Source organism: Carlito syrichta, unplaced genomic scaffold (genome assembly GCF_000164805.1).
Source record: "Carlito syrichta isolate Samal-C Ts95f unplaced genomic scaffold, Tarsius_syrichta-2.0.1 Scaffold304234, whole genome shotgun sequence".
Classification (NCBI taxonomy): Eukaryota; Metazoa; Chordata; class Mammalia; order Primates; family Tarsiidae; genus Carlito; species Carlito syrichta.
Genome location: NW_007248330.1, coordinates 69,999 through 84,723, shown reverse-complemented (window position 1 = coordinate 84,723; position 14,725 = coordinate 69,999). Strand labels below are relative to the sequence as shown.

The 14,725-nt window shown below is 43.5% G+C and overlaps 1 protein-coding gene across 2 annotated transcripts in view; it reads left to right on the top strand.

Annotated features, from left to right (window-relative positions):
- Positions 1–14,725, top strand: part of BLM (Bloom syndrome RecQ like helicase) — a 96,185-nt gene that overhangs the window by 70,682 nt on the left and 10,778 nt on the right. The window contains exons 16-18 of one of the 2 annotated variants that reach the window (XM_008059516.1): positions 2–192; positions 6,275–6,422; positions 13,749–13,948. In XM_008059516.1, the coding sequence (XP_008057707.1) occupies positions 2–192; positions 6,275–6,422; positions 13,749–13,948 (539 nt within the window). The remainder of the gene's footprint in view (position 1; positions 193–6,274; positions 6,423–13,748; positions 13,949–14,725) is intronic. The other variant, XM_008059517.2, reaches the window with a different exon arrangement.

Sequence of the window (14,725 nt, the reverse complement as noted above, 5' to 3'; positions counted from 1 at the left end):
GTGGAAAAAGATGGAAACCATCATACGAGAGAAACTCACTTAAATAATTTGTATAGCATGGTACATTACTGTGAAAATATAACAGAATGCAGAAGAATACAGCTTTTGGCTTACTTTGGTGAACATGGATTTAATCCTGATTTTTGTAAGAAACACCCAGATGCTTCTTGTGATAATTGCTGTAAAACAAAGGTAAATTTTAAAATTATTTATGATTAAGGAAGTTGCTGAGATGTTTTTTTCTTCTTTTATCCCCCCTCCCACAAACTTGAAAGGACTGGAGTTTTCTTAATTTAGAAAAGTAGGTACAAGTTAGATTACAATAGATGGTTCCCAAGGTAGTAAACAAGGAAAAGAGGGATTCCTCTCTATAGTAATTTGGAGTAGAAACATTTAAAAAGTCTTTTTGTGGAATATCTTTTCTTTATAATTAAAATTCTTGGCCGGGCATGGTGGCTCGTGCCTATAATCCCAATACTTTGGGAGGAAGAGGCAAGAGCTTTGCCTGAGCCTAGGAGTTCAAGACCAGCCTTGGTAACTGGGGAGACCTCATCTCTACAATAAATCAAAAACTTAACCAGGCCTGGTGGCACACACTTGTTGTTCCAGCCATCAGGTCAAGGCGGTGGTGGCTGTGATTATGCCATTGCACTTCAGCTTGGACAGCAGAATAAGACTCTGACTCAAAAAAACATACATACACACACACACACAAATAATGAATTAGGATCCTTTAAAAATATATACTAGAATTGCCGGAGCCCAGTAGGTCGAGGCTGCAGTGGCCGAGAGCGGCCACTGCACTCCAGTCTGGGCGACAGAGTGAGACTCCAACTCAAAAAAAAAAAAAAAAAATACTAGACATCCACAAGTCCAAAATGTTGAGGGTATATATGTGCACTGGTAGGATATTTTAGAACAATCATTCATTTGTAAACAACCAAAAAAGATCCAACATGGGCAGGTAGAATATTTTAAGTTCAACTATAACCTATATTTAAATATCTCATTCTCAATAGAGTAATAATAACAATTATACTGTGTGTCAATTTTGAATTCAAATGAATGAATTAAGTTACTTTATTTTTTTTTTCAACTATAAAGAATAATTGTATTGGCTTCTGGGTGAATTCACTATCATCTATCCTAAAATATCTTTGAAAGGTTATTAAATTTAACCATTAGGTATTTTACCTATCATGGTAATTGTACAATTTAATGTCTACTATAATTTACTGTTTACTGAGCATTTTTACATTTGGTCTGTTATTTAAAATGCCTGTACAAGGTGCTGGAGATTCACAAATGAATGTGATGTGGATGAATTCTCAGACTGGAGGGGAGGCAGGCATGTATACGTGTTTGTATAAGTTTAATACTACTTACCAGACACAATAGTCACGCCTGTAATCCCAGCACTTTGGGAAGCAGAGGCGAGCAGATTGCCAGAACTCAGGGTTCAAGACCAGCCTGGGCAACTTGGTGAGACTTCATCTCTACAATAAGTAAAAAAAATTAGCCGGGTGTGGTAGCACGTGCCTGTAGTTCTAGCTATTTAGAAGAGTGAGGCAGAAGGATTGCCTGAGTCCAGCAAATCTAGGCTGCGGTAGCCATGAGCGTGCCACTGTACTCAAGTCTAGGCAACAGAGTGAAACTCTAACATACACAAAACTTAATACTACCTAGTAAGTATACTTACAAAGACATGCAGCAGTTGCAGAGCAGAGGGTGGTCTCCCCCGGTGTGGAATCTGCAGATTCGTGGCCATCTGCTCTCACCCCACCCCACCCCGTAAACATTGCTAATCAGTTCACTCATTCAACAGATATTTATTGACCTCTGAAACAGGTACTGTTCTAGGAATGTGGAATACATCACTGAACAGAAGTAAAAATCCCTGCCCTTGTGTAGCTTCCCTCTAACAGAGGGTGGCTGATTAGGGACAATATAGTGTACACAATAAGTATCTGTTAAGGAATAAGAACTGTGGTGAGAGACTGAAACAGGAGGATCACTGAGTCCAGGAATTTGAGGCTGTGGTGAGCCATGATCATTTCACTGCACTCCAGCCTGGGCAACAGAGTGAGACTCCGGCTGAAAAACAACCCAAAAAACTGGTGAAAAGTAGAGCAGAGTAAAGAGACAGGAATAATGGGTGGAGTGCAGGGTACAACATTCAATATAGTGGTCCCTGGAAGTCTAATTGAGGAGATGAGATTGGAGCAGAAACTTGAAAAGGGGGGTGAGCTGAGCAGAGCATTGGCAAGAGCAAAGGCCCTGAGTTGGGTATGTGTGATGCATGTGGGGGACAGCAAGGAAGTCCGTGTGACTGAGTTAGGGTTAAGGGCTAGTGATGAGAAGATAATAGAGAGCCAAAGTAGCCACTTGAGAGCTAGAGGCCTGAGTAGCTAGAAGAATGGAGTTATCATTAGATGAGATTGGGAAGACTGTTTGGCCAGGGAGGTTGGGAGTTCACTTTGGGGCATATTGAATTGCACAGGTCTGTCAGATTCAAGAATTTTGAGAGGAAAAAAACAACTGGTGGCACATATAAGTTTGGGAGTGACTGGCACATAGATGATATTTAAAACCATGAGATTAGATGAAGTCTTTAGGGGTGTGAGTTTAGACGGGAGAGAATAAAACCAGAAACATAGCCCTGGCACAAGAACCTGAGGAGATGAGGAAGAACTAGAAAAGGAGACCAAGAAAGAGGAGAAAAACCAAGGCAACTAAGTACAGGCGGGGTTTCGAGGAGGAGTGCTAAACATAGCAGATGCTGCTGCCAAGTCAGGTGTGGCAAGGACTGAGAAGTCACTGTTGGATTTAGCACTGGGTAAAGCACGGCAACCTTGGCATGACCATTCTCAGTAGAGTGGGGCAAAAATGGAGACAGTGAATATCGACAATTTAGTTTTGCAGCAAAAATGAACAAAGAAACAGAACAGTAGCTGGCAGGGGGAGGTGGAGTCAAGAGAAGACAGGAGAAATAACATTTGTATGCTGACAGGAATATACCTAAAGAGGATGAAAAGTTGGTATATAGGAGAGAGGGGGAGAATCACTGAAACAATGTCCTCAAATGGGCAAAGGATGGGCTTAGGATCCAGGGTAAAAGTCGAGAGATTGGCTTTATATTGGAGCCGGGAGAGTTCATCTATAGTAACACGAGAGAGCCGGGCTCGGTGGCTCAGCCTGTAATCCCACGCTTTGGGAGGCTGAGGTGAGTGGATTGCCTGAGCCTGCGGGTTCGAGACCCACCTGGGCAACTTGGCGAGACCTCATCTCTACAATAAATCAAAAAATCAGCCGAGTGTGGTAGCGTGCGCCTGTAGTTCCGGCTACTCGGAAGGCTAAGGCGGAAGGATCGCCGGAGCCCAGCAGGTCAAGGCTGTGGTGGCCGGGAGCGTGTCACTGCACTCCAGTCTGGGCGACAGAGTGAGACTCCAACTCAAAAAAAAAAAAAAGAGAGTTCATCTATAGTAACACGAGGGAAGGTAAGAGAGTAGGGTGCAGATCCTGGCACATGAGCAGATGCAGTGATGCGAGCTTGTGAAAGCTCTCTTCTGATCACTTCATTTTCCCAGTTAAGTAGGAAGCAGGGCCATTAGCTGACAGGATAAGGGAGGGGATTGAAGAGAAAGGAGAAAGTGTGAAATAGTCATCTAGGACAGGGTCAGTAAACTTGATCTTGCAGGGCTAAATAGCAGATTTTTTTTTTTTGAGCTGGAGTCTCACTCTGTCGCCCAGACTGGAGTGCAGTGGCCGCTCCCGGCCACTGCAGCCTTGACCTGCTGTGCTCCAGCAATCCTTCCGCCTCAACCTTCCAAGTAGCTGGAACTACAGGCGCGCACTACCACACCCGGGTAATTTTTTTTTTGATTTATTGTAGAGATGAGGCCTTGCCAACTTGCCCAGGCAGGTCTCGAACCCACGGGCTCAGGCAATCCACTCACCTTGGCCTCCCAAAGTGCTGAGATTACAGACTGAGCCACCAAGCCCGGGCTGATAGCAGATATTTTAGACTTTGCTCCTGATAGACTCAATCACAACTACTCAATTTTGCCATTGTAGCCCAAATGCAGGCATAAATAGTAAATATACCAATTTTCCAATCATGTTCCGTAGCTGTGTTCCAATAAAACTTTATTTGCAAATACATGTATGTGTGCAGCTCATGGGCCATAATTTGCTGACTTTTGTCTCTTATAAGATATTGGAGGAATGATAGACTAGGGATATATAATGATTACCTGCAGCATTCACAGTTCACTAGAGGACCACTAACAGTGCCAGGTATTAGAAGTGAAAGTGAAGACAGCATGGTTGTATGTGTTTCTTCAGCCAAGTTCAGCCACGCAGGTACAGGGACGGAGGAAATGGAGAGTCGGATCTAGTATGTTTTGTCAAGTAATGTGACGTGACCTAAGGGCAAGGGAGTTGAGGGCATATGAGATGTAATGATGATAATGATTGTGGAATGTCAGCAGTTAGGAAGACATCTGAGGTTGAGGATCAGTGGATAAGCAGTTCCAGTGGATTGTGTGAGTCAGAATACTAGATGGAATGAGTTGGAAAGAGAGGATGTGGTGCTCTGAGAACGAAAGGGTTGCCATTATTAGTAAGCGTAAGGTAGGGGGTGTGAGTGGCTAATATATGTGAAGGACATACGTCATTGGAGCAGAGGAGATCAAGGAGCCAAAGGCCAAAGTACTGGAGAATCATCTCTATATACTGAAGTCACCAACAATTAAGGCAGGAATGAGCTGGAGTGACAGGTACTCTTTCTTGATGATTCAAGATGGGGCCTCAGAACCACTACCAGTTGTTAGGATAAGACCAGAAACCTGTTCATCTTCAGGTTGTTGGAATGCGGCAAATGGCAAGGATTAGAAGGTAGAGAGAGCTGCTGTGTGGAGGCACAGAAGCAGGAGGCAGCCTTCTAGAACTGCAAGGGTACTCTGCGAGGATGGAGAACAAGGATAGAAGAAGGCGGAAGATCATCTAGGAATGGGGAATGAAAAGGGAACTGATGGGAGATTAATAAAAAGGAACCGACCATGGCACCAAAGATGCAGAAGAACTTAGAACTCATGAATGTGTGCGCCCAGATGGGGTCGTTCAGCCCAAAGGTTGGTTGCCATCCAGCAAGTGACAGAGCAGTGCTCTAGGCGGTATGAAGGATTTAAGTGTGTGTGTGTGTGTTTTGTTTGTTTACTTTTAGTCTGGGTCTCACTCTGTCACCCAGGCTGGGGTGCAGTTGTTTGATCATGGTGATTGAGGCTCACTGCAGCCTCACCTCCTGGGCTCAGGTGATCCTTCCACCTCAGTATCCCTAGTAGCTGGGACTAAAGGTGCACACCACTATGAGCGCCACCGTGCCTGGCTAATTTTTTTTAATTCTTCTGCAGAGACAAGGTTTCACATGTTGCCCAGGGTGATCTTCTCCTTAAACAGTCTGCCTTCCTCAGCCTCCCAAAGTGCTGGGATTACAGGTGTGAGCCACCATGCCCAACCTGTAGTGTGTGTGTGTGTCTGTGTGTATTTCTACCCACAGAGTGCTATCAAGCAGTTGACAGATAAGATGTTGTCTGTGAAACAGTAATATCAGATATAGTAGAGTACTTATTAGAGTTTAGACAAGAATGGCATGGCGTGGTGGCTCATGTCTGTAATCTCAGCACTTTGGGAGGCAGGGGTGAGAGGATTGCCTGAGCCTAGGGGTTTGAGACCAGCCTGGGCAACATGGTAAGACCTCATCTCTACAATAAAAAATAAAAATAAAAAATTAGCTGGGTGTGGTGGCACACGCCTGTGGTTCCAGCTACTTGGGAGACTGAGGCAGAAGGATCACCCGAGCTCAGCAGGTTGAGGCTGCAGTGGCCATGAGTGTACCACTGCACTCCAGCCTAGGCGTCAGAGTGAGACTTTGGCTCAAAAAAAAAAAAAAACAAAAAAAAACAATTTAGGCAAGAATCCAGCTACTTGGGAGACTGAGGCAGAAGGATCACCTGAGCTCAGCAGGTTGAGGCTGTGGTGCCCATGAGTGTACCACTGCACTCCAGCCTAGGCGTCAGAGTGAGACTGGCTCAAAAAAAAAAAAACAAAAAACAATTTAGGCAAGAATGAACGTTTGAAACTTTCTTCATTATTAGTCTTGGTTTTGTTCTGGAAATGAGTTGTGGTGAATCTTTCACAGTTAATATTAAATCCTAGTAATCAAGATATCATTACCTTAATTATGGCAGAAGGTAATCAATCTCTTTATTTATAGGATTATAAAACAAGAGATGTGACTGATGATGTGAAAAACATTGTAAGGTTTGTTCAAGAACACAGTTTATCACAAGGAACAAGAAATATAAAACATGTAGGTCCTTCTGGAAGATTTACTCTGAATATGCTGGTTGACATTTTCTTGGGTAAGTCATCTGTTTTTATTGTTTGAGTTACATCAATTGAAATTGAACATCCAAAGAATTAATTACAAGTACATAGATAAAAATCTCTTTTGTCTATTTTCTTATAAAACTTAAAAATTTCTGAATAGCCGGACTCAGTGGCTCAGCCTGTAATCCCAGTGCTTTGGGAGGCCTAGGTGAGTGGATTGCCTGAGCCCGTGGGTTCAAGACCCGCCTGGGCAACTTGGCGAGACCTCATCTCTACAATATATCAAAAATGAGCCGGGTGTGGTAGCACACACCTGTAATTCCAGCTACTTGGAAGGCTGAGGTGGAAGGATCGCCGGATCCCAGCAGGTCGAGGCTGCGGTGGCCAGGAGTGCACCACTGCACTCCAGGCTGGGTGATGCAGTGAGACTCCAACTCAAAAAAAAAAAAAAGAACAGTCTGGGCAACATGGCAAGACTCTGTCTCTATTTAAATTTAAACATGCAGGCTGGGATGGTGGCTCAAACACAGGTTCGAGACCAGCCCAGGCAAATTGGCAAGACCTCATCTCTACAATAAATCAAAAAATTAGCCAGGTATGGTGGCACATGCCTGTAGTTATAGCTACTTGGAAGGCTGAGGCAGAAGGATCACTGGAGCCCAGCAGGTCGAGGCTGCGGTGGCTGTGAGTATGCCATTGCACTCCAGCCTGGGCGACAGAGTAAGACTCTGACTCAAAAAAAAAAAAAAGAAAATTTAAACATGCATATATTTAAAAATAATAATAATAAAGATTTCTTTTTTATTATTATGGAGTGCAGTGGCACATTCACGGCCACCCCAGCATCAACCTGCTGAGCTCCAGTGATCCTTCCACCTAAGCCTTTCAAGTAGCTGGAACCACAGGTGCATGCTACCATGCCTGGGCTAATTATTTATTTATTGTATAGATGAGGTCTCACCAAGTTTTCCGGGCTGGTCTCGAACCCGCAGGCTCAGACAATCCACTCGCCTTGGCCTCCCAAAGTGCTGGGATTACAGGCTGAGCCACCGATCCCGGCCAATAATAAAAATTTTAATAATAATTAAATATTATAGAAAATAAAGAATAGAAAAAAGTCAAAAATTTTAATCAATTGACAAAGTAAATTTAGTGGTTGGAAGATAAGGTCAAAAAAATTGTCTAAGACCTGAACAAACAGATACATGGAAAACAGGAGAGAAAAGATATAGAGGATCAATCTTTAGGAGATGTAAAATCTGACAAATAAAAATTTGGGAAATAGAAAATAAAGGGAATTATCAAACCAATTATATAAGAAAATTTCCTAGAGTAGAAGAGATACAAGCATTCAGATTAAAATGCCCACTGAATGCAAAATAAGGTTCTGTATAAAAATTTTAAGATATGTGCCTATGAGATTTGAGAACACCAAGAGTAAAGATATGTCAGAGAGAAACAACTTTTCCTCTACCCTCTTAGGCCCATGATGGGACCTGCAAATTAAACTGACAAAAGACGGATAACCCAGGAAAAGGCTTTTATATACCATCTTTTTTTTCTTTTAAATTTGTGGTTTTTGTTGTTTGTTTGTTTTTTAATTGGGGTCTCACTCTATCACCCAGGCTGAAGTGCAGTGACATGATCACAGCTCACTGTAGCCTCTACCTCCTGGGCTCTGGCAATCCTTCCACCTCAGCCTCCCGAGTAGCTGGGACTATAGGCGTGTACTACCATGCCTGGCTAATTTTTTATTTTTTTGTAGAGACAAGGCCTTGCTATGTTGCCCAGGCTGGTCTTGAACTCCTGTTCTCAAGCAATCCCCTCACCTCAGCCTCCCAAAGTGCTGGGATTACAAATGTGAGCCACCATACCCAGCCTGTTGTTTTTGAGTCAGGGTCTTACTCATGATTGTGCAGTGGCACAATTATGACTCACCTCAGCTTCGACCTCCTGGACTCAGGCAATCCTTCTGCCTCAGCCTCTCAAGTAGCTAGGACTCCAGGCACATGCCACCATGCCTGGCTAATTTTTAAAATTTGTTTTGTAGAGATGAGGTCTCATTATGTTGCCTCGGCTGGTCCTGAATGCCTGAGCTCAAGTGATCCTCCTGTCTCAGCCTCCCAAAGTACTGGGATTACAGGTATAAGCCACCATACTCAACCTAATGTATTTTCTATTTTGTATTTTTGTACAGACAGGGTCTTGCTGTGTTGCCCAGGCTGGTCTTGAAATCCTGACCTCAAGCAATCGTCCCATCTCATCCTCCCAAAATGCTAGGATTACAAGCATGAGCCCCACTGTGCTCATCTTAAAAGGGGAAAGGATGGGGAAAAGAGCATTTATGGGAAAACAAATTACTTCTAGGGGCAATAAATGGGCTCTCAGGAGACTGAATAGGAGACACAACATTTTTATAACAATGTTTAAGTGTGGTGTGGAGACTTATCTCTGCTAAAAGGGTCAGCCTTCCCTGGTTTCCCAGAGAGGGAATTTATGACAACTGTGTTGAGTTCTTTCAGGATGCTCTGCTTTTTGGAAGATAAGACATTTCAGGAACTCAAATGTCTTCTGTTCAAAATAATTTTTATACCACAGTGACATATTCTGGACCCCTTCAGAGACAGTCCTGAAAGCTTTGGAAAGATAAAAGGAACCAAACTAGACTGACATCATCAGATTAATATCAGCAGTCCTGGAGTCCAGAAGGCAATGTAAGGGAGTGCACATCATGATGCAATAAACAGTGGGACTGAGCCATGGGTCCAGTGAGGAGAAATTCTATAATCACAGTTCTGCAGCAGGGCCAGAATGTGGTCTGTGCAAACTGTAACTGAAAGTCAGGGAGAATAGGTCCCAGCTAACATCTAGAAGTCGTCAAAAATGAATTTTTTATCGATAACAGTGAAGAATGCAAATATTACTTCTCAGAGAAAAAAAAAAAAAAAAAGTAGAGAGGCACTGAGAAACTCCAGGGTAAAGATTATGCAGGAGAACTGAGACCAAATATGGAAGAAGGGAAGTTGTAGCATGACTTGGAGGAATTAATAAGATGTATGAGCCAGGCTCAGTGGTTCAAGCTGGTAATCCCAGCACTTTGGGAGGCGTAGGTGAGAGAACTGACTGAGTCCAGGGGTTCGAAACCAGCCTGATCAACTTGTCAAGACCTCGTCTACAATAAACCAAAAAATTAGCTCGGTGTGGTGGCACATACCCGTGGTTCCAGCTACTTGGAAGACTGAGGCGGAAGGGTCACCTGATCCCAGTGGGTCGAGGCTGTGGTGGCCGTGAGCATGCCATTGCACTGCAGCCTAGGTGACAGAGTAAGACTCTGACTCGAAAACAAAATAAAAAAATAAAACTTAAAAGTTACAATCCACTTTACCTGGAGGCGGTGAGCATTCTCCTTTTGGCTACACGGGAGTTACGAAGGAAAGGAAGGAAAGGAGCAAGAAAGGAAACTTGTCAATAGTGTGAACAACAGTTGGAATCAGCATGTCGGCTTAAACGTGGCTGCAGGGCAGGAAAAGATGTAGACGTTAATCTTGATGTAAAAGCAAAAGTGCAATACATAAAAATAAATAAGCAGCGCCCAGGGAGGCTTGGGTACTGTCACCTCTCACAGAGTGGGAAGGGTAATGGTCAGAAGTTCTATCTAAAGTTACAAGCATAAGCCACAGATGAACCAGTAGTATCAGATAACTGACAAAATTTGGGGAAGGGTAAAGTGAAGGGGGTGGTATAAATGAGAGAAAGCCTTGTCCTTCATGGTGGAAGGGGCAGTAGATAAATGTCGGGCTAGTAAAAGGACATGGATTTCAAGTTCTGTGTGCAGGTAATAACAGAAGAGCTGAACACAACTGTTTAAAAAGGCATTACTGGCCGGGCGCAGTGGCTCACGCCTATAATCCTAGCATTTTGGGAGGCCGAGATGAAAGGATTGCCTGAACCCACGGGTTCAAGACCGGCCTGGGCAACTTAGCGAGACCTCATCTCTACAAAAATCAAAAAATTAGCCGGGCTCGGTGGCTCAGCCTGTAATCCTGCACCTTTGGGAGGCTGAGGTGAATGGATTGTCTGAGCACGCGGGTTCGAGACCCACCTGGGCAACTTAGCGAGACCTCATCTCTACAATAAATCAAAAATTAGCCGGGCGTGATAGCGCATGCCTATAGTTCCAGCTACTTGGAAGGCTAAGGCAGGAGGATCACCTGAGCCCAGCGGGTCGAGGCTGCGGTGACCATGAGCGTGCTGATGCATTCCAGCCTGAAATAATATCCTAGATTGGAGTAGGAAGATAATTTGTTCAGTTTCTAGGTGATCACTCTTCATTAAAGTATGTAGGAGAAAAAACTGAAAAATGCAAACCGCCAGAAAAGACTGCTAATATTTTAATGTATTTTCTCACAATTATATATTTATTATATTAGATGTATAATTTATAACATTTTTGTAATTTTTAATTATTCTAAAGCTGTCTTAAATAATTTATATTTTATCATAATGCTGAAATAAATGTATTTAAATAGTTTCTTTTTAGAACATATTTTTCTATTTTAAATAAAGCTGTGATAAGTAATAGTCTTTTAAATAAACCTTTGACTACATCATTTATTTTACTTTTTTTTTTTTTTGAGTTAAAGTCTCACTCTGTTGCCCAGACTGGAGTGCAGTGGCACGCTCCTGGCCACCGCAGCCTCGACCTGCTGGGCTCCAGCGATCCTTCTGCCTCAGCCTTCCAAGCAGCTGGAACTACAGGTGTGCGCTATTACGCCCAGCTAGTTTTTGATTTATTGTAGAGATGAGGTCTCGCCAAGTTGTCCAGGCAGGTCTTGAACCCATAGGCTCAGACAATCTACTCACCTCGGCCTCCCAAAGTGCAGGATTACAGGCTGAGCCACCGAGCCTGACCTTATACAGATTCTTAGAAAGATTACTAGATCAAGGCCAGATACCATGGCTCATACCTGTAATCCCAGCACTTTGGGAACCGAAGGAGGAAGGATCACTTGAGTTCAGAAGGAGTTCCAGACCTCTGGGAAACATAGAGACATCTTGTCTTTACAAAATTAAAAGAAATTAGCCAGGTGTGGTGGCATGTGCTTGTAGTCCCAGCTACTTGGGAGGCCGAGGCAGAAGTATCGCCAGAGCCCAGGAGGTCGGGGCTACAGTGAACTGTGATCATGCTACTGCACTGCAGCCTAGGCGACAGTGAGACCCTGTTGTCAAAAAAGAAAAAAGCCGGGCTCGGTGGCTCAGCCTGTCCAGGAGTTCGACTCTGGGGTGGCCATGAGCCTGCCACTGCACTGCAGCCTAGGCGACAGAGTGAGACTCCAACTCAAAAATAAATAAATAAATACATAAATAAATACATAAATAAATAAATAAGAAAGAAACAAAATCCTTTGTGTTTCAACCAGCTCTCTTAATTGTCCTCAGCAGTTGGGTCCATCCCACCCAGCAGAGCAGTAATACTCATTCTGCAGTGTGGCCTCTCAGAGATACACGTTACTTAAAGAAAAATTTGAATAATTCAGCATATATAGCCAGAAGCCATTTGAAATTTGCAATAATGTAATTCTTTGGAACTCTTTAAAATAGAGCTCAAGCTTTACATGATAACCATTAATTCTGATTATCATAAATGTCACAAGGCCCCTTAAGTAGATTGTTATAATAACATTGTGTTTATAATGAAGACTTTAGTAATTATAGCAGCTTGGGTATGAAACAAGGGATCCAACCCACTGTGGCTCTCAGCTGTGGGAGAAAGAGGGAGGTGTACGGTATTCCTACTTTGACCTCTCCTTGAGCATCCTGTGGGTGTTGTGCTTTTGTTTTAGAATTTCTATACGCTTCATTAGTAAGAGTGCCAAAAAGTATAGACTTGAATACTTGGATTATACAGGACTGGAGATAATATTTATAAAACTGATGGTCAAAAATTTTTTTGTGACCGGGCTCAGTGGTTCATGCCTGTAATCCCAGCACTTTGGGAGGCCGAGGCAGGAGGATTGCTTGAGCCCAGGAATTTGAGACCTGCATAGGCAACATAGCGAGACATCGTCTCTATTATTTATTTTTGGGGGGGACACAGTTATCCTACCACATTGTACAGTAATATGAAACTGTTTTGGTCTTTTTTTTTTTTTTGAGTTGGAGTCTCACTCTGTGGCCCAGGCTAGAGTGCAGTGGCACACTCATGCCCACCCCAGCTTCGACCTGCAGGGCTCCAGCGATCCTTCCACCTCAGCCTCCCAAGTAGCTGGAACTACATGCGCCCACTACCACACCTGGCTAATTTTTGACTTATTGTAGAGATAAGGTCTTGCCAAGTTGAACCTGTTGGCTCAGGCAATCCACTTGCCTTGGGCTCTCAAAGTGCTGGGATTACAGGCTGAGCCTGGCCCTGATATGAAACTATTGTAGTTTATATAAGCTATTTCCTTCTTTGATTTATTTGCTCCAATATAATTTTATATATTAGAGCAATGAGTATATATATTACAGCTAATAAAGCTATAAGTGCAACATTTTAAAATGATAAACGTAATTTCACAATGTGTGTTGTAAAAAGATGAGGGGGCTGGGCTCGGTGGCTCAGCCTGTAATCCCAGCACTTTGGGAGGTTGAGGCAAGTGGATTGCCTGAGCCTACGGATTCAAGACTCACCCAGGCAACTTGGTGAGACCTCATCTCTATAATAAAAATCAAAAACTAGCCGAGCGTGGTAGCACCCGCCCTGTAGTTCCGGTTACTTGGAAGGCTGAGGCGGAAGGATCGCCAGAGCCAAGCAGGTCGAGGCTGCGGTGGCCGGGAGTGTGCCACTACACTCCAGTCTGGATGACAGAGTGAGACTCCAACTCAAAAAAAAAAAAAAAAAGATGGGGAAAAGTACATACAATGATAGACTTTTTTGTTGTTGTTTTAAATCAGAGTCTCACTCTGTCGAGCACGGCTTACTGCAGCCTCAACCTCCTGAACTCAGGGAATCCTTCTACCTTAGCCTCCTGAGTAGCTGGGATTACAGAAGTGTGCCACCACACCCAGCTAACTTTTTATTTTTGTAGAGATGAGGTCTCACTATGTTGCCCAGGCTGGTCTCGAACTCCTAGGCTCAAAACAGTCCAGCCTCCCAAAGTGCTGGGATTACAAACCCAGCCCATAGAATTGTTAGAGTTTTACTCATATTCTCATCCTACAAAATTGAATGTCTATTTTTACCATGCATTTTCCCGTGGAAGAAGTAATCTGTTCCATCTGTCCAGACATGTCCATGAGGGACTTTTTAGCCTCTTCTGTTGGAGGGTGATGTTACTCCTGCATTCACTCATCTTCCTTCTCGTACTTTCTTTCAGGGAGTAAGAGTGCAAAAATTCAATCGGGTATATTTGGAAAGGGATCTGCTTATTCACGACACAATGCCGAAAGACTGTTTAAAAAGCTGATACTTGACAAGATTTTGGATGAAGACTTATATATCAATGCCAATGACCAGGCAATCGCTTATGTGATGCTTGGAAATAAAGCCCAATCTGTACTAAATGGGCATTTGAAGGTATGGTGTTTTAAATGCTTATTTTATTATATCACAATGGGGGGGCCAAAATATATGACCACAAAGAACAGTATCTTTTCCAAAGCTTACAGATCATGAATTTATATGTATACTGTCCTATGTGAACATATTCTTTTCTTCTTAATTTAGAAAGAGATTTTTTTTTTTTGAGTTGGAGTCTCACTCTGTCGCCCAGACTGGAGTGCAGTGGCCACTCTCGGCCACCGCAGCCTCGACCTGCTAGGCTTTGGCGATCCTTCTGCCTCAGCCTTCCAAGTAGCTGGAACTACAGGCGTGTGCTACCACACCCGGCTGATTTTTTATTTATTGTAGAGATGAGGTCTCGCCAAGTTGCCCAGGTGGGTCTCGAACCCTCAGGCTCAGGCAATCCACTCACCTCGGCCTACCAAAGCACGGGATTACAGGCTGAGCCACCGAGCCAGGCAAGTCCTAGTTTCTCAGGAGACTGAGGCAGAAGGATCACCTGAGACCAGGAGGTTGAGGCTGCGGTGACCTATGATTGTGCCACTGTCTCTCCAGCCTGGGTGACAGAGCAAGACCCCAACTCAAAACAAAACTAAAATGCAATCCTGTCAGTGCCTGGTAACATTTTGCCGTTTTGTGGCACTTATCACACTTGGTTTGGCAGTTCCCTTCAACCCAGTAATGGTGCAGGACCTAGAACAGAATGACATTGTGGTAAGAGGAAGCATCTGTAATCGCCACCTTCAGAAAGCAGGTATGGCCACAGACTTACATCAACGTTCTTTTTGGATT